At 33.3% G+C, this 19,703-nt stretch overlaps 2 protein-coding genes across 5 annotated transcripts in view; one reads left to right on the top strand and one right to left on the bottom strand.

Annotated features, from left to right (window-relative positions):
• The window catches only part of LOC129949894 (protein-glucosylgalactosylhydroxylysine glucosidase), a 49,045-nt gene that overhangs the window by 268 nt on the left and 29,074 nt on the right, over positions 1 to 19,703 (bottom strand). For 2 of the 4 annotated variants that reach the window (XM_056061614.1, XM_056061613.1), the window contains 8 exons: positions 9,197 to 9,484; positions 8,755 to 9,139; positions 8,450 to 8,688; positions 7,996 to 8,083; positions 7,748 to 7,939; positions 7,515 to 7,683; positions 6,497 to 6,668; positions 55 to 195 (listed from right to left, as the gene is read on the bottom strand). In XM_056061614.1, the coding sequence (XP_055917589.1) occupies positions 55 to 195; positions 6,497 to 6,668; positions 7,515 to 7,683; positions 7,748 to 7,939; positions 7,996 to 8,083; positions 8,450 to 8,688; positions 8,755 to 9,139; positions 9,197 to 9,484 (1,674 nt within the window). Of the gene's footprint in view, positions 1 to 54; positions 196 to 6,496; positions 6,669 to 7,514; positions 7,684 to 7,747; positions 7,940 to 7,995; positions 8,084 to 8,449; positions 8,689 to 8,754; positions 9,140 to 9,196; positions 9,485 to 11,353; positions 11,692 to 11,752; positions 12,039 to 19,703 lie in introns of those variants that run through there. The other 2 variants (XM_056061611.1, XM_056061612.1) reach the window with 2 other exon arrangements.
• On the top strand, positions 3,716 to 4,346 carry LOC129949895 (40S ribosomal protein S15-like). Its single transcript, XM_056061615.1, has 2 exons — positions 3,716 to 3,935; positions 4,054 to 4,346. The coding sequence occupies exons 1-2, from the start codon at positions 3,716 to 3,718 to the stop codon at positions 4,287 to 4,289; spliced, it is 456 nt and encodes a 151-aa protein (XP_055917590.1). The 3' UTR covers positions 4,290 to 4,346.

Genomic DNA, 19,703 nt, shown 5'->3' with positions numbered 1-19,703 from the left:
ACATAGAAGGGGTTTGTTTTACATTTCACTTATAAACACTTTTTTACTACTTACACTCAATTCCTTTGGTCATCAATTTAACTCCATTCTTCTCGTCTATTAATCTCAATTTTTGTCCGTCTTTTATGGAAACAACGGTCAGAGTAGGTTTGCTTGATAGTTGTATTTTAAATATGGAACCATGGTAATGAATACCTAAGCGACATAAATTAAAATCATTTATTAAAATACAAATTCATGTAAATATTAGATTTTTATGATTTTGATCCATTTGGCCATTGTGAATAGTGGTTCAAGAAATTGATAAGTGAAACTATCTTCAACTATTTAAAGATAGATGTCGCAACATTCTTTGTGGTTGATATGAATTCGCATTTATTCACCATTATTTGTGGTGGATGTAAATGTTAAGTTATTTAAAAAAAAGGCCGTTCAAAATTTATTTATATATCTATACATATAAAAGAAAGTCGTGTTTGTTACAACACTTATAACTCGAGAACGGCTGGACCGATTGAAATGGTTTTTGATTTGTTGGATTTGTTTCCGTCCCGAATAGCAGAATACATCTTAAAAACAATGAAAACTCGATATGTGTAATGAATACTTAATCATTTCAATAGATGCTGATTTGTTTATTACATGTAAAACATTTGTTGTCCAATCCTGTCAAATAGTGTAACAACTATTTTTTTTTTGGAGCTTATGGCTTGGTTTCTGAGTACTTTAAGACACAACTTTATTTTTTTCTGAAGACATCATGTGTGCGTTTAGAAATTTATTTTTTGTAAAATTTCTGCAAAGTTCAGGTACTGTTATATTTGTTTGTTTTAGACATTAATTTTCGAAAATTATTTATTAATTATTTAATTTTTGATTCGCGAAAATTGTCTTTTTATAGGTTGTCTATGATTTTTCTTGATAAGCTACTCATACGTAGTGGTTATATACTCTTTGAGCTATTGTCTATGTCTCGAAAGTTCAGGCATTGTTATTATATTTGGTGGTTTTATGCGAGTGCACATTTTAATAACAATGACGCGTACTAGAAGATCTAATCTTTCCCAGCGAATGTGTAATGAAATTAGGCAACGGAATATCGCGAGTCAATTATCTGATGGAAAACAAGAAATTACACGAGAACAGCGCCGCGTTAGTATGGAGCAAAGAAGGGCCTTAATTCGTGCTTCTCAAGAGCACAAGAGCAAAGAGGGGCAGCCCGTGAAACGGCTAGGTTAGAAACGAGAAATAGTCGAGCTTATCGTACAGATGAACAGAGGAATAATCTTCGAAGTGTAAGAAGAAATAGTTCAAGTATTGATTTGAATCGAGCTTGCATAGTTTAGTTTGCATTGGTCCAATGGACGTTGTTTGCCAGCATTGTGGGCCATTGAAGTGTTGAACGATCTATCTGCTGATGATTTCTCGAAGCAATTGCTAACTATCTGTAATGGCCGTGCTCCTGTTGACAAATCGTGCGGTTTGATTTCATTTCCTCCAAATTTTTGCAATTTCGTATATCATCAAAAGACGAACTTATCAACAAAGTATTCCCGGATATCATTGCTAACCACAAAAATACTAAATGGTTAAGTGAGCGAGCAATTTTGGCCGCTAAAAATTAAGATGTAGATGACCTCAATTTTATAATTCAAAATCAAATCGTAGGTACTCTGTATTCATTCAAATCTATCGACTGTGTAACAAACAAAGAAGAAGAAACTACTTATCCAACTGAATTTTTAAACTCTTTGGATGTGCGTGGTTTACCACCGCACAATTTAAAACTTAAAGTTGGCTCGGTAGTCATCATGCTTAGTAATGGAACGGTTATGGTGATAAGAAAACCGATGAGCAATGTGATTAAAGGAAAATTTAAAGATGATGAAGTTCTTATTCCAAGGATTCCGATGATCCCAACGGATATGCCCTTTGAGTTTAAACGAATTCAATTCCCGATTCGTCTTACCTTGTTGTCGGTTGAATAATTCTTAAAAATTTAAATTTACCAACAATATTTTCCATATAATGAAACAGTTTGATTTCAAAATCTATTTTTGCTAACGAGATTTGTGGTCGAAAACCAATACCAATTTTAATAGCATTTCTTAAATGTTTTTATTTCTTATATAAACAAATACAAATTGGATGCATACAATTTATTTGAAGTCAATATCTTTTATTATTCACGAGATATCGAGAAGAGATCATCAATTTTTACCAAATCTGCGTATTTTTTTTGTAGATTTTATTTTTTATGAAAAAACGGACTGTTGGATTTAAAAAAAAAGTACTGAATGTCGAAAACAATATTTTCTGTGAGATAAAATTAGTCAGAAGATAATATTTTCAATTTTTGAAAAGATATTTAAGTCGAAAGTAAATTTTTACCAAGTTTTTGTATTGTTTTTTTTTTTATGTTTTAATTTTTTTTGTTAAGATACTGTCAATTCGATTTTTCTCACGAAAATTTTTTACGAATGTTGAAAACAATATTTATTATAAGAGAAAATTAGTTTGAAAAGATATTTGAGCCCAAAATCAATTTTTACGAACTTTTAGGAATTTTTTGTTTAGGTTTTTATTTTTTGTAAAAAAGCTGTCAATTCGTAATTTTATTAAAATTAAAAAATAACTGTTAATTGTTTTTTTCCCAAAAATATATTTGTTTGGTATCAGGTTACAATATATAATATACAATTTAACTCAAGTCTCTAGCGTTTTTGGTTTGTAAGATATTAAGGGTTAGGTAACCAAAATGTTCAAATTTTTTTTTTTTAATTCAATGGTAAAAACCCACCCACTCAAATTTCTTGAGAGCCCTTTCAACATTTGTGTATGATAAAATTTATTTGAAGTTGAAATCTTTACGTTTTTGAGCTATGAACGAAAAAAAATTCTCGAACGTACGTTCACATGCATGCACAGACATCTTTCTAAAAATGTTTTATTTCGACTCTAGGGACCTTGAAACATCAAGAAATGTCAAAATTTTCAATTTGACAAATTGGACCGTTTACAATAATATGGGAAGTTTAGAATAATTGCGGAAAATTGGGAATTATAGTTCTAGAGAAATATTCTTAGACAACAAGGAGAGTGATATTTAAGTCAAAGGTGTTTTGAGAGTTATTAGCGATGCGCAGCTTTTTTGAAATAGGCTATAATTATGACGTAGGAACGAATCCAGTAAAATAGACGTTTCGTGGAGGATTATAAATACAATATTTTCTAGGCCTTACTTGCATAGACGCAAGTCATAGCTATCATTGGTTTTCATCATTAAAAACAAACATCGGAATTGTTTTGAAAGGTCGTTTATAGCAATCCCTAAAAATTTCTGTCAATGAACAAAATTTCGTGATTGAAATCTACCGACAAATTTTTAATGATAGAAATCTGTCATTGGAATGGTGTGAAATTGGAGCATAAATCAGTGGAACGATTCATTTCACTTTTGACCATAAAAGTATCAACTGTTCAGAAAAATGAATTTCCATCCGGAAAATAGAAAAATACATTTTTAGAGAAAAATAAATGCGCAATTACATTTTTTTCCTCAAAAAAAAAAATTCTTTGTTTGATTTACGATCGATCAATATATCATTTTCATTTGTAATAAAAGGGAAACAACGTCAAATATCGAGTTTTCCGGATCTATTTCAATGATAGTTGGCTCAAAATCCTTTCAGTTCTGCAATTTCCAAACATCAAGATGGCTGAGGTTGAGGAAACTTTTAAAAAGAAGCGTGCGTTCAAAAAATTCGCTTACCGAGGTGTTGACTTGGACCAGCTTTTGGACATGCCAAACATCAAACTTGTCGAATTAATGCACAGCCGTGCTCGCAGGAGGTTTTCCTGTGGTCTTAAGCGCAAGCCAGAGAATTCAGCCGTAATACTCGCACTTCTAGGAATGCTCATGAGTTTACCCTTGAGCTCAATTTTGGGCGTACAGTCAAGTATAGAGATTCTTTCTTAAATCGCACATCGAGAATGTGGAATGCTTTGGCCAACTCTGTTTTTCCCACCCATTTTGATGTTCTGAACTTTAAGACGAATGTGCACCGGTATCTCCTTTTAAATCCTTCCCTATTTTCCTAACTCTCGCACTGTGTTTGACATGGTCAAGACATGGTGTTAACAATGGCAAAGATTTTAGCCAGGTTAAAATCAAGCCAGAAATGATTGGACACTACCTGGGAGAATTCTCATTCACATACAAAAACGTTAATCTGGGTAGGCCCGGTATTGGTGCCACCCACAGCTCTAGGTTTATTCCTCTTAAGTAAAAGAAATCATGGAGAATGTTTCATAGTTTTAATAAAGTAACTTTTTATAAAAAGAAAGTTAACAAAAATAAATCATCAAGGTTGCAAATTTCAAAATTGGTCTTATGACAAAAAATAAATTTTAAGCTAAAATGATGACTTTTAGCTTACACTGTTTTAAAATTTGTATATTAATAAACTTTGACACGGCAGCGCACAGAATTTTAAACTTTACTAGAAATATTTCTTAGTATTAAATATCTTATAGAAACCTTCAATTCGGGAACGTTTTTCTAAGTTTGATAAAATCAACAAGAACAAAACAAAGCACATAATTTAAGCTTTGATTTATAACATGGGTGTATAATGTAGCTGTATTAAATAAGCAATAATGAAAACAATACAAACAAAATCTTATACAAGGAAAATACTTCAAATCATGTCCGGGAACGTTCCTGAAATGACCGTTTACGAAATGACGATTTCAAATAAGAGCGCTCTTTGATTATATGCCGGCCATCTTAAATGCGATCTAACTTTGTCAATAGGAACATTTTTGAGGTTTCTTTGTTATTTTGAGTCGTAAAAAAGAATTTCACCAATAATTAAATGTAATAAAAACGTTCACGGAATGACAAACTTTACAGATTCTACGAATAATGAATTGAAATTTACTTAACATTTAAATATAATTTATTTGTCGAAAAATACTCTGACAGCCGGCTTTGTTATTGTTCTCTTCCTCGATTGACGTTTGACACCGAAAGGCTGGATTTACTTAACATTATTTTTGATCGATTATCGATATGTTCACTGAAATGACTTGTGCGCTATTGGAAAAACAATTTTTGCATTTTTATAGTTAAAAATAAATTATCTTTTAGTATCTTCTCTAAAACTACATTTTGTATAAAAAATACGGTGTATTGAGTGCGGTCCTTACATTTTTTAATTGTATTTTAGACTTGTTGAAGATTGTAAATTAGGACGCGTTGCCGAAATGATTTTCTATGCGTGTATATTGATTTCATTTAAAATTGACCTTATTAAAAAATTATATTCTTTGATGGACACACAAAACAGGTTAGTATTAGTATTTTATTATTTTTTTCAATTAAGTCAAGATTTAAAGAATTAAATTGCTAGCAAAGCCAAATCTGCACCTTGATGATTTTGAGCCAGCCCCTTAGCGTTTTCAAGAGGGCGATGTTAAGAGAAATTAAGTCACATAAAAGTCCGAGAAATCTTTCGATAATATTAAACAACATCTTGAATATTATAATATTCGTTAGGATTAATAAATATATAAGGTGCGACTAGTCTTTTCTTCGGAGAGAATAGCCATTTAATTAAATACGGTAGAAGCAATTTTGTTTTTATTGTTTATGACATTATTCATCATATAAATAGTCCATGTTTTTGACGTGTTTTTTTCCTGATCGAAAAAAGGCAAACAAATTAAAAAATCGCCAAAATTCATAGTTTGTTTTTAAGGCCTGCCAACTTTCAACCTCTACGATTTTAAGCTAGCAGAGCTTTCTTCATTTTGAGTCTAACAAAGTAGAAATGGGATATGTATATTATTTGTAATTTTACATTGAAAGTAATAAATAAATAAATAAAATGAGAAATTTCCAAGGTTGTAAGCATGGGATAGTTGATTGAAAATCTGAAGATGAACTTTTTATATTGACGGATCTCTCAGTAGCATTAATTGAGTAATGAAATAAATTTGAATTGCTTGGAAAGCCTTGCATATTTTGTATAAGTTTAGAAAAATTGCTGAAAGAGGTCAACATACATAAAACCAAAGAATCAAGACGGAAAATGAACCATTTTTAAGAAACCTTATCTTTTTTCGGCTAAAATATTAGCAATTAAAAAAAACATGGTCTAAGTTCTTGAGATTAAAGAGATAAAACAGTTTGCAACTATTTTACAGGGGAAGAGGGGGATTGATGTCAGATCTCAGTAGGATACAGGCAAAATTCCAACTTTCACCTTCAAGCGAAATTTTGGGAGATCACTAATGTAAATATAAAAGATTTGAACTTCCCCTTTTAAATACAGCAACGAAGCTTTTACTAACATTTTTACTTTTAAAGTGAAAATACATAAACATGAATATTTGTTATGAGTCAAACATTCAATTCACAAATTAAAATAGGGTGCAATACAATACAAAAAATGGTTAGGGTTTTTTGATTGAACAATTTTTGTTTCCTTACCTGAAATTATTGAGCTTTTTGTCCCAGGAAGAATGTTTGGTTTCTTTATTTCCATTCGATTTAAATGAAATCGAACTCCTCCATATCCATTTACAATGGTTTGTAGAAATCCACCAATACCGGTGATAAAGTTTGCTGCACCTTCTTTTCCTCTTATAACTTCACTCCAAACCTTTGAATAAAAGTAATCATCTTAATAATAAGTTTTATTTGGAAACGTTTTATCATATTTCAAAAAAATCACTTCGAATTAGAAATCATATTTCAAGAATCTCCAAAAAGCTTAGATAAAATTTCAGTCTTGCACAGAGTTAAATTTCGAACGATATGATCTCGTAAAGGAGTTTAAGTTAAGCAGTTAAGCAGTTAAACTTAAACTTAAACTTAAACTTAAACTTAAACTTAAACTTAAACTTAAACTTAAACTTAAACATAAACTTAAACTTAAACTTAAACTTAAACTTAAACTTAAACTTAAACTTAAACTTAAACTTAAACTTAAACTTAAACTTAAACTTAAACTTAAACTTAAACTTAAACTTAAACTTAAACTTAAACTTAAACTTAAACTTAAACTTAAACTTAAACTTAAACTTAAACTTAAACTTAAACTTAAACTTAAACTTAAACTTAAACTTAAACTTAAACTTAAACTTAAACTTAAACTTAAACTTAAACTTAAACTTAAACTTAAACTTAAACTTAAACTTAAACTTAAACTTAAACTTAAACTTAAACTTAAACTTAAACTTAAACTTAAACTTAAACTTAAACTTAAACTTAAACTTAAACTTAAACTTAAACTTAAACTTAAACTTAAACTTAAACTTAAACTTAAACTTAAACTTAAACTTAAACTTAAACTTAAACTTAAACTTAAACTTAAACTTAAACTTAAACTTAAACTTAAACTTAAACTTAAACTTAAACTTAAACTTAAACTTAAACTTAAACTTAAACTTAAACTCAAACTTAAACTTAAACTTTTTGAGTATTAAGGTTTCGTTCCAAAAAATACCTTAAATGGTTCTCGAACATAATCCTTATAACCTTTTTCAAAAAGTTTATCGGCCTTCGGTTTGTTTCCTTCATCCAAATGTCCGATAGCATACATTGACCATGTCATTGCTGGACCAGTTGGTCTTGTGACTTTTTCATAGATTCTCAAATTATTTGATAAAGTTGATCTAAATGAAAAAAAGGGTGGTTAGGACTTTCTTGAATTTTGTGTTGAAGAAAGACGGAAAGTACCTATTCATTGGATACAACATTGGATAAGAAAGTAACACAGCATCAGCTTGTTTTATTATTACTTCCGGTATGTAGTTGTCATATTGAGGATGGTAATCTAAATCAATGTCATATGGAATCTTCAACTTTTCAGCAATGTCTAAGCACTTTGCCACAAAAGATGGATCTGTTTCGCAGATGATTTGTGAATCACTAAATAAAAGATATTACAGCTTTAGAATACTTTGTGACAAAAGTTTTCAACTCACTTAATAAATTTCAAGGCATGTTGAACTACAACGTTGGTGTAGGCATTGTTAGTCACATTTTCATGATCCTCGTCTGGACCCATTACATCTTTAAAATAAAAATATAAGGTTTAAAAATGTTTTTAATTATTTACAAATATCTAAGCAGTTCTCTATCCTTGGACGGTGTTTACATTTAGCACTGATAAAGTGTCACATTTGAAGTGTCACATTTTGACGTTTCCCTATTTTATCTATTTATCAAAAAAATCAAAATATCTGCTACCCTTTTTTGTTAGTTTTGAACTTTCAATTGGTAAGGAAAAACAACAAAAAAACAAACAGCAAACGTCAAAATAAGTCGTCGCAAAAGGCTTCAAAGTAGTCACCGTCTTGGGAATATTTTTGTTTTTATTTGAATGTTTCAATTCACTTATTTCAATTGTATCCACTTGAATTCAATTACAAAACTCACCCTTTATATCATACTGTCGAGTTATTTCATTCCAACTGACACGATTAATCCAAAATTCAGCGATGCGTTTCGTCAATTCACACCCCTTTTCCTTCATCCACGGTGTGTCATTTGTGACAATTAAATAATGTCGCACAGCAAATGCTATATCTGCAGTAATATGAAATTGATGTAATGCCACTTCGGGACAGCAAGGATTCGTTACTTCAGTTCCGGTTAGTGCACTTTCCCAAGGAAATCTATATCAAAGAAAAGTTGTACCTGTAATTTTCTACTACTAGGCTTGACGAGTCTTAAGTTTTTACCGAGCTCCAGGGTAGCCCGTTTTATTAGCATGATCTATAGCAGCTTTGAGCATACGAAACCTATAATCAAGAAGATCCCTTGTCCAATTGGTTGATAATTGAGTGACAGCTGGAAGCATCCAAATTTCTGTGTCCCAGAAATTATGTCCTTGATAGTCATTATCAAGATTTCCTCTTCCCAGACCTGTGGGACTGAGTCCAAAGTAAGAAGCTGGTTTTTGAAAGGTCTTCGGAGACGGCAAAGAGCTGGCGATGTAGAAAATTCCAGCGTTTATTGTGTGTGATAGCTCTAAATTTCCATCCAAATCTATGCTAAATTCTTTCCAAAAAGTATTCCACTGCTGAGAGTGTAATTGGATGAGGGATTCCCGGGAAGTACATAAGACTGTAAAAGGGATTCATTAAAATTTAGGCTTTCACCAATCTCTTTGAAAGCTTATACCTTCATTAAGCTCTTTGACAGCTATAACTGACGTTTCTCCAATCGCCACAACAATACGCTCGTACAAGCTTTTTTGATTTGGAAGCAATTCCAGGTGGTCTGATCCTATATGCCTTGCCAAACAAACATATGGCTTAAAGCTTTGAAAGTGATCATTTTCAGTCTCTTTAGTTTGTTGACACAATAACTCAGTATTCTCTGATACCCGAGCGACTGGTTCTGGGTTGAAATCTTCAGAAACGGGTCCAGGTTGAACGTCAATTAAGAGTTTAATCAGCTTTGAGTCTTCTGTTTGAAATGGAACATTTAAGTTTCAGGTGTAAAGTTTCAAATAATCTCTGGTCAAAGCCTTTAATAAGTTAGAAATGTTACAAATATTTAGCATTTCATAAGCTAGAATTCCCTTTTATTAAAAATTGGGCATCTGAACACGTCTAAAAAGTGACAGTTGGTGAACAAATTAAAGGAAACACACCTGCATACGTTTAATATGGGGAACAGATCTTTGAAATCTAATAAACGGAACTAAAAGTTAAGGCCACCTTAGAGGTGGTATTTTTTCGAAATACCATTAAATAAGTAGAAAAACAGAAATGAAAAATGTATTATGAAGCGATAAATTACAAAATGGCGATGACACTTCATTTGTTGAAGGGTCCATGTCCGTTCTCAAACTCTTCTATATTTTGTTCCTGGGATTTTTCCAATACTTTCAGCGTACTTAAAGGTTTTTTCCGGGCATAATCTTCTGGGACATAATTTTAGAGCTTATAGGGGACTATTATCAAATAAAATAAAAGTTTTTTTTTAAATGTCAGGGCTGCCTAGTACCTTAACGATAAAGCATCAATTTTATGATTCTTACTTTAGTAAACTGTTAAGACAGTTGGATGCTAAAACCGTTAAAAATTTGTCGGGATTATTTATTAGGTAGGCTATCAAAAAGGTTAAGAGTAAGCTTTGTTTCTAAGAATATAAATATCACATCAAAACACTCCTTATAACAAATGCTGACCAAACCTAACAAATCCATTTTAGCCTCTCTATGACTGCTACTTCCAACGAAATCCAAAGTAGCGTCTTCATAAAGAAGAATTCACACAGAGACCGATATCTGCAACATAGTCATAGATGTTCCCTATGGGAGCATCCCAGCCCATTCAAGTTTGATTACGAGATCTTTGAGGCTCTGAGCATTAGAGAAACCCACGTGCAATTGAAAGATCATTTGATATCCTCTCACTGTCACTGATGTCTTCGGCGTCGTTTTCCATCGCACGGCACGCACATTCCGTATATTTTATTTCTATACCACTTTTGGTTCTCGAGAAAAGAGCATCATCGTCATCATTATCATAGAACAAAAGCCCAGATCGATTCGACTTAATTGACTTACTTGGTATATAAAGTGGATACGAGAGTGAATCCAAAAAAAGTGCACATCTTTGCAATGATGGAACTCACGGAAGTCAAAGTGAAGAACCCAGACATTAGGTACATAAGCGAGGACAAAGCAGCCAAATACCCAACTGAGAAGTCATTATCACATATTGCTGTCATGTCGTCAACGTAAACCTATCATTTGGCCAGAGTTGGTGTGAGATTTAAGGTGCGAGGACAAGGCGAGTCTTTTTTGAAAAAGCAAAAGGGTACCTGTGTATAACCTATACGCGATTGGTATTACATTTACACAAGTATATCTTTGGGATAGAACTTCTAATCTCTAATGATGTGGAAGAGATCATTAGAGCATCAGGCCTGCCAGCCGGCCAGGCGCAGGCCGGGTGGTGGACAATTTTCTATCCTCAGGTATAGTTACACACGGAAGCCAGATCGAATCTGTGTGACGTGATTTTCGATCTAATCTTGGTCTCTCTCTCGTTCGGATGATGAAAGACATACTCTTTGTATAAGCAAAATGTTAACATGAATACCTCAGCAGGCTGTAAAACCTAAACCATCATCATGCAAGCTTTTTTTTTAAAGCCGGAAATCATGATAATGGTGGTAATTATATTTTTGTTTGTGGGATTTTGTGTCGAGAGAAGAAGATGCACTTATGGTAGAGGAAACACAATTTTGGGGCCCCAAATTCTATTCCGAAAATTATTTCCTGTTTCATTACACAAACAAATTTGAAATTTCAATTTTACAAACCTGACGAAGTGTTATTTAGACGCTGCACGAAAATCTCATTAATTATAGCTCGATTGAAATACCGATGGGGATAAGTTCGAATTGTTATTTCAATTTCCGAATTGGATTGCTTCCGTTCGAAGTAGCCATTGTAGAGGTCTAATTTGTAGGATTCCTTTGTGATGGCTTCTCCATTTGCTTGTATCACTGAGATGTTTGCGACATTTTGGATACGAGCACGATGACTGTTCCCACCTTTTCCATTGTAGACTCCATTCACAAAGATAGAATCTCCGAAAATTGTGAAGCCTAAGTGTCCATTGCCAAGAGTTGGCATGAAGTTTATATCGTCTGGAAGGCTGTTGAAGAAAATGTTAAAACTCTTAAGACACAAAAATTACACTCTAAATTTTTGTTAACCTTTTAGATTCCAGAATATAAGGTGAATCACTTATGGCTTCAGAATGATTAACAATGGCAACTGATGCATAGCAAAGGAAAGTGAAGAAAATAAACAATCTTAATTGATGATGCATCTTTTTCTCACAAAAGCAACTTCATTGAATCTCAATTACACAAAATGTTGATTTCAATTCTCGCAGAGTTTATTCTCTTATCACTTTTTATTGGAAATAAATAATAAATTCGTTTTAATTGATAACGTTTAAAAAGACGTGAGGGTGTCTGTTTTCTTTAAACTCTCACTAGGTACTAAATTAAGTATTGATTTTTTAACATTACGAACATATAAAGCTAAAGAATGTGCTGACAAATATATTTTGTTAAGAAACAAAGAACGTGCACAATGCACGCACCTGTTTTGATGAGCTGAAAACATTTTATTTTTTAAACGTTTGAGATAGTAGCATTGGTAAGTGTCTATCTGACTCTACCTTTGTTTGATGAGTTTGAAAATTCATTTTTTAAAAGTTTTATTAATATTAATCTCGGTTTAAATAGTATAATTCTTAAATAATTTTGAAACAATGCGAAATTTGTTGCTTAAATTAATGTTTAAGACTTTGATCATTAGTTTCCCAAAAACGGATTAAACAATCATTTTATAAATTTATATGATTATTGATGTGTTTACTTTGTCGTTGAAATCCCATCACAAGAGAAGGTAAGCTTATTTTCTAGATTTACGAAGATAGTACGAGAACTCATTTATTGAATTTATTTGGGAAATCATAAGAATCCCGACATTTAGAAATCAGAAAACAAAGAACCACGAAAACCCAAAATCCAGAACCAAGAATGTTGAAAATAAAAAAATCCGAAAACCCAAAATCCCGAAAACCCACAATCCAGAACTGCCAAAATCTCGAAAATAAATAAAATAAAAATACCCATTTCTATAAATAGTATAGTAGAAAATTCCCAAGAAAACGCATCGCCAGTAGCCAGATTTACAAGAAAAACTTACCAAAACTAATGAAATGGTTAATTTTCAAGAAGAAATGGTAAGAAAACATCTGGAAATTCTATCTATCGTCTGGATATTCTATAAAAAAGTTCATTTAACACTTCCTTCAAGGAGGGGGTTTGTTCGTAGCCTACTGAATTAACATATGGTGTTGAAGCGAGCTTGTAGTTCGCCTAAATGCTTTATATACCTGAATCTAGTTGAAATGAGCTTGATTCGACTCGATTCCGGTCGGGGATAGGAGTCGAGTCAAAATTTGTGAAGAAAAACCTTATATGGTGCTGAACTATTCAGTTCTTCATTGTTTAACACGAATCAAACTATCTCACTTGTACTTCATAAGAAACACTATTTTAATTTTAGAAAGTGCTGTCCAACTTAAACACTTTTAAATATTCTTGTGCGGTGGAAACACCAAAAATATTTTTCAAATCTAAACTGAGATAAACCATTGGTGAAAACATAGCAAAACAAAAATGTTTTTTCCATTGTTTTCTCTAGCAAAATAAGCCCAGTTAGTCCATTTTCATTAACAAAACTAAATAATATCAAAAGTAACAGATTAATTTTTTGCCAATGGAAAACACATGATCCCAAATGCACAACTACTCAGCGAACACAGCCATCGCGATACAAATGCAATATCAATAGTACCAACATTTGCGAACGAAATCACATAAGATCCATTCGATCAAAAACCCATCCGTAACTATATTTCCACTTACCGCGTGTAAAAAAAAACGTATGGAAGTTACAACGGTGAAATGTTGAGACGAAATGGTTGCATATATTTTGTACAATATTGTGCATATCCACTTTAATTGAAGATGGTTCTTAATAATATGCGAATTTTAAAAAAGAAATACCAAGAAAGATATGAAATTGAAAACAAAATTTAATTTTACAAACATTTTCGGAATTTCAATTTTGGAATTCGGAGTTTTCGAAATTTTGGGTTTTTAGAATGTATGAATTTCTGGTTTCTGGATTTTGTTCTGGACCTTTTATTTTTTAAACTACTTACAATGGTCACAAAAAAAAATTCCTCAAACTATTATTAAAAATTATAACTATAAATTATAATCTTGAAGGAATTTAAATCAAGTTTTCAAATTTTATCTTTAATTGTACGTGCTTTTTCTACTTTTATTTTTTTTCTCCAAGTAAATACCACTAACCAAACAAAAGTACTGAGTAAAAACTAAAACTAATTTAATATTTACTCTTAGGACACTAAAAAATTCACTAACAAAATTTAATAAAATGGGTATAAGAAATTTTCTACTGTTAAGTAGAAGTACATGTCTTAAGAATCAATTTAAAAACAGAAGTGAAAAGTAGAATTTTAATTATCTCAATTCGGCCACTTTTGAGAGGAATACTCCAATATTTGACGTTTCTTTGACTTTCTTTTTGACATTTTTTCACGTTTCAAAGAAGTGATTTTTAATGAAAGGTTACCATCCGAATAACTTTTTTTCGAATTCTGTCAATTTTTCTTATAAAAAGAATGGAAGCATACACAACTCACAGTTGTTAAGAAATAGTGTTCGACTGATGGTAATAAGGAAAAGCTTTCCAGCTATACGGGGAGCTTATCCACTGTAGTTAAATGTTAACGCTTTGCAATCATTTGATGGCCAGAGCTCTTGGGTTGGCTATGAGAGGTAGCTTGGTATTACAGCGAAATTTTACTGGTGGAACGAGGAAAAAAAAGCTGAGGGCGAAGCCTTCACTTTTCTCAGCGCTCTTCCAAGTGCAAAACCCATTAAGTTCGAAGCCCTGACTAAGCTTCTTCGGCAGCGATTACGTCTCGACAAGCACACAAGTTTTTCCTTGCTTAGAAATCGCGTTTAAAAGCCGAAAGAAACCCTGATTCGCAATCCTATTGCCACGACAGTAGATGTACTTCTAGATTGTGCCGAAAAAGTTGTCGGTGAAATCGTCTTGAGTCAATTTGTCGATGGCATACGCGATGAACAAGTCCAAAACCTTGTGGCGGTCGGCCCTCAACAAAGCGTGCAGGACGCTCTCGGAATCGCACTGGATTTTAACACTCGCTTGGAGCGCCGCCGTGGTCATAACACCTTTCCATGTCTGTCTCTAATCAGTTAGTAAATGCAGATGATCGTCAGAAACAAAAAAGAGCAGCACAAATAAATCGCAGTCACCAGCTTTCTGAAAAAGCCTGCGAAAACTTACTAACACTGGTCAAACGGAGCGGAAGCCAGTGGTGAAGATTATTACCGTTCCCTTATTACATAACACTTCTTTTGTTTCTCCCACAGACCTCAAACCAGATAGCTCATCCACCAGCTTGACCAGGCGGTCAAAGGTAAGCAAGCCGACCTTCAAAAGAAAACTTTGTTTACTTTGTTAAATCAAACTTTGTTAAAATCATCGACCACGTTATCTTCCAAGTCTTATAGGAGGATTTTGACAAGTCTGAGAAGTTATTCCCAAAAGTTGTGTTCTAAACGTTTTGATATCGCTCCACAATAGCGCAAGTGGGGACATTTTGGCCAAAAAAAAGACTTTAAGCAAGGTAAAGAGTAGATATTTCTGGGTAGGAAGGACGACTGACGTCAAGTTCTAGTGACTAAGTTGCCACCAATATGCAACGCGCAAAGGACCCCCTCGCAAAATATGTGGAAAGCTTCAACCTAGCACTCCAGGCGCCCCATTTAAAAGAATTGGGACTGATGTACTTGGGCCTCTACCTCGCACGTCGAATGGAAACCGATACATTGTGGTAGTAATTGACTATTTTACTAAGTGGCCTAAATGTTTTGCCATACCGTGCCAGACCGCTAAGGTAATTTATCCCAAACTAATCGATGAGGTATTTTGCATGTTCGGACTACCCGAATTCATTCACTCCGACCTAGGTCGGAATTTCGAGGCTTAGATCTTTAAAAGTGCTATAGACACCCTGAGAGTAGAAAAAACTCGAACAACACCACTCAGTCAGATGGAATGGTTGAAAGGTTCAACCGAACTCTTTTGGACTACCTCGCTAAATTCATTTGTCAAAATCAAACAGAGTGGGACAAATATCTACAGCCAGCGCTCCTGGCTTATCGCACTGCTGAGCATGAATCGATAAAACTTTCTCCAGCTATGGTGACGTTTCGTCGGGAGCTGGGACTACCTATTGATCTGTTGCGTAGTACTCCATCAGGAGAAATAAAGACAATGCCCAATTTTGTTTTTGAACTACGAAGTAGGCTTCAGAATGTCCACCAAGTTGCCTAGGAGAATTTACAGGTAGCTGCTGACTCCATGAAGGCCAGGTGTGATTTGAGAGCAAATCCAAAATATTTTGCACTGGGAAAAAAGGTATGGTTTTATAATCCTAAAAGACGGGTGGGTTTTTGTCCTAAACTCCAATGTAATTTGGAGGGACCAGTCAAGGTGGTTAGGTCTCTTTCAGATCTAGTATACCAGATACAAATTCCAGGCAAACGAAAGTCAAGAGTAGTCCACTTAAACCGTCTTGCAGCCTATGCCGAGCCAGTTATGACTCAGTCGGAACTTTGAGTCTTGAAGGGGGAGCAATCTTGCGAAAATGACTTAGTCCACCATAAAAATAAACAACACAAACAGATCTTGTTTTTTAACTCATCAGAAATAACGTTGATGCAAAGTGTCAGATGAAGGAAAACGGCCGATTAGTTGAGATAGAAAGAGACACCTGTTTATTATAAAGAGACGACTACAGGATTCAAAAGCGCTCTCTTCTTTTTCCTGGCAGATCCCTAAGCAGCTAGCACACTTCCGTAACATCAACCCTACAAACCAATATCACAATTTATCCATAAAAAATATACCTCTCTAGTACCAGAGGCTTTGAAATAAAATTTATCTTGAAGCTACAAATTGTTTTATTTATTTATTTTCAAGGGTTCTTTCTTTCCTCAATTCTTACGTTCTCGGCGATTTTTGATACATTATTTTAATAAAAATGTAAATATAAGCTCACTTTATTCTAAAGCTAGTTTTAAATTAAAAACTGAATGAATAACAAATCAATAAATAGGTAAACTCATTATTTTTTAAAATCTAGTAAAGGGTGATTTTTTTGAGGTTAGGATTTTTATGCATTAGTATTTGACAGATCACGCGGGATTTCAGACATGGTGTCAAAGAGAAAGATGCTCACTATGCTTTGACATTTCATCATGAATAGACTTACTAACGAGCAACGCTTGCAAATCATTGAATTTTATTACCAAAATCAGTGTTCGGTTCGAAATGTGTTTCGCGCTTTACGTCCGATTTATGATCTACATAATCGACCAAGTGATCAAACAATTAATGCGATTGTGACCAAGTTTTGCACTCAGTTTACTTTATTGGACATTAAACCAACCACACGAATGCGTACAGTGCGTACAGAAGAGAATATTGCGTCTGTTTCTGAGAGTGTTGCTGAAGACCGTGAAATGTCGATTCGTCGCCATTCGCAGCAATTGGGTTTGTGTTATTCGACCACATGGAAGATTTTACGCAAAGATCTTGGTGTTAAACCGTATAAAATACAGCTCGTGCAAGAACTGAAGCCGAACGATCTGCCACAACGTCGAATTTTCAGTGAATGGGCCCTAGAAAAGTTGGCAGAAAATCCGCTTTTTTATCGACAAATTTTGTTCAGCGATGAGGCTCATTTCTGGTTGAATGGCTACGTAAATAAGCAAAATTGCCGCATTTAGAGTGAAGAGCAACCAGAAGCCGTTCAAGAACTGCCCATGCATCCCGAAAAATGCACTCTTTGGTGTGGTTTGTACGCTGGTGGAATCATTGGACCGTATTTTTTCAAAGATGCTGTTGGACGCAACGTTACGGTGAATGGCGATCGCTATCGTTCAATGCTAACAAACTTTTTGTTGCCAAAAATGGAAGAACTGAACTTGGTTGACATGTGGTATCAACAAGATGGCGCTACATGCCACACTGCTCGCGATTCTACGGCCATTTTGAGGGAAAACTTCGGAGAACAATTCATCTCAAGGAATGGACCGGTAAGTTGGCCACCAAGATCATGCGATTTGACGCCTTTAGACTATTTTTTGTGGGGCTACGTCAAGTTTAAAGTCTACACAAATAAGCCAGCAACTATTCCAGCTTTGGAAGACAACATTTCCGAAGAAATTTGGGCTATTCGGGCCGAAATGCTCGAAAAAGTTACCCAAAATCGGACTTTCCGAATGGACCACCTAAGACGCAGCCGCGGTCAACATTTAAATGAAATTATCTTCAAAAAGTAAATGTCATGGACCAATCTAACGTTTCAAATAAAGAATCGATGAGATTTTGCAAATTTTATGCGTTTTTTTTTTTTAAAGTTTTAAAGTATTGTTGTTAATATCTGGCAAGCATTAAAAAAAGTCCAATAGATGTTTTTTTTAACAATATATGAATATTCATCTATAAATTATACTACTGAAAATTGGTAAAAAGTGATTCGAATATCTCAACATTTAATAAATCTTTTCTCTTGAAAATAAATCTTTTCGTTTAGGTAATTTTTACAAAACTCAATAGCAATTTTTGTAACATTTGTATCAGTATTCAAAAAATCTAAAACTAAAAATAATTAACTGAATTTTGACTTAAATATCTTGATAAAAAAATAGGTACTGACTTAAAAGTTGTTTCCTACCATATAAATATTTTTATTAACATTTCAAGACAATGCTTTTTACACAAGTTAAAGTCCTGCAAACAATCATATTTATTGATTTAACTTTTCGATAATACATTTCCTTGCACCCTTTATACAAGGCTACGAAAGAAATCGATTAGCATATAGGAAAGCCTTGCAAGGGTACCATCTCTGCAATAAATAAGATAACGTCCTTTTTATCAGAACCAGGGTTTCCTCTTCCTTTTTTCCTCACACCAAGAGATGAGGTTGTTCAGAGTCCTCCTCCACATTGTAAACGAAATTTGTTCTTAATCGACACTTCCTTAGCAAGTCATAAGAAAAACAATACACCGGGTCAACAATTTAAAGGACTTCATAGTCAGATGGTTGCTGATAGAAAAGCCGATCGTATTTCCTATACAGATGGTTCGTTTAAGGATCCAAACTCCTCTTATGCAGTAGTGGAATTATAATCAAATGAAAATTCAAAAATTATATACCAAGGACTTCTTCCCAATTCAACTGGAAGTTATATTTCAGAACTTACTGCAATTCTGAAATGCTTATCTTTTGCCATTGATCTACCTGGCAAAAAAATGTGGTTCCAATAAATACAAGCCCTGAGAAAACGTGAGAAGTCTCTTATACTCTTCTAAAAATATTTACTTGGCTTGGGAACCTGGACATGTAGGCATCAAGGGAAACCAAGATGCTGACACTGTAGCTAAGAAAACTTTCAACTTAACATTAACAATTAAAGTACCAGAATCGTCGCGTTTAATTAAAAAAATATTAGGAGTCACTTGTGGGAAATAAGTCAAACGTTCTTGCAAATGTACGAAAATCACCACAAGCAGTGAAAACCTTACAAGAGAAAACTGCATTAAATTACTTCCTATGCGGCTCGGAAAAACACTTTTCACCAGTAGGCATTGTTACACCAGAGAAATGCAATTTTTGTAACGTCAATTATAAGCCCTGCATCAAAAATAATTACTATCGTCAACGGTTCTTTAAAAACAACTTGCGGAACTAATAGTTCCTGCCAACCCTGAATCTTTTAGATATATTTAATTAGCAACAACACCTCATTATACATTTTTGTACTTGTTATTTATTTACAAACACATACTAAATTTTGTTTTCTGCAAATGGCGTTGTCGCCCTGAAGTTTTCCTTGGTAAATAATTTATAAATTAATTTTGAAAATTGTTTAGAATAAATAAATAAATACTAAAAATACATTTCTAAATAAAACTTAAATTTTGTATTCCAAACTCTTAAAACACAAAATCTGG

This window comes from Eupeodes corollae, chromosome 3 (genome assembly GCF_945859685.1).
Source record: "Eupeodes corollae chromosome 3, idEupCoro1.1, whole genome shotgun sequence".
Classification (NCBI taxonomy): Eukaryota; Metazoa; Arthropoda; class Insecta; order Diptera; family Syrphidae; genus Eupeodes; species Eupeodes corollae.
The sequence above is the reverse complement of the archived record's forward strand: the minus strand, read 5'-3'. Positions and strand labels throughout refer to the sequence as shown.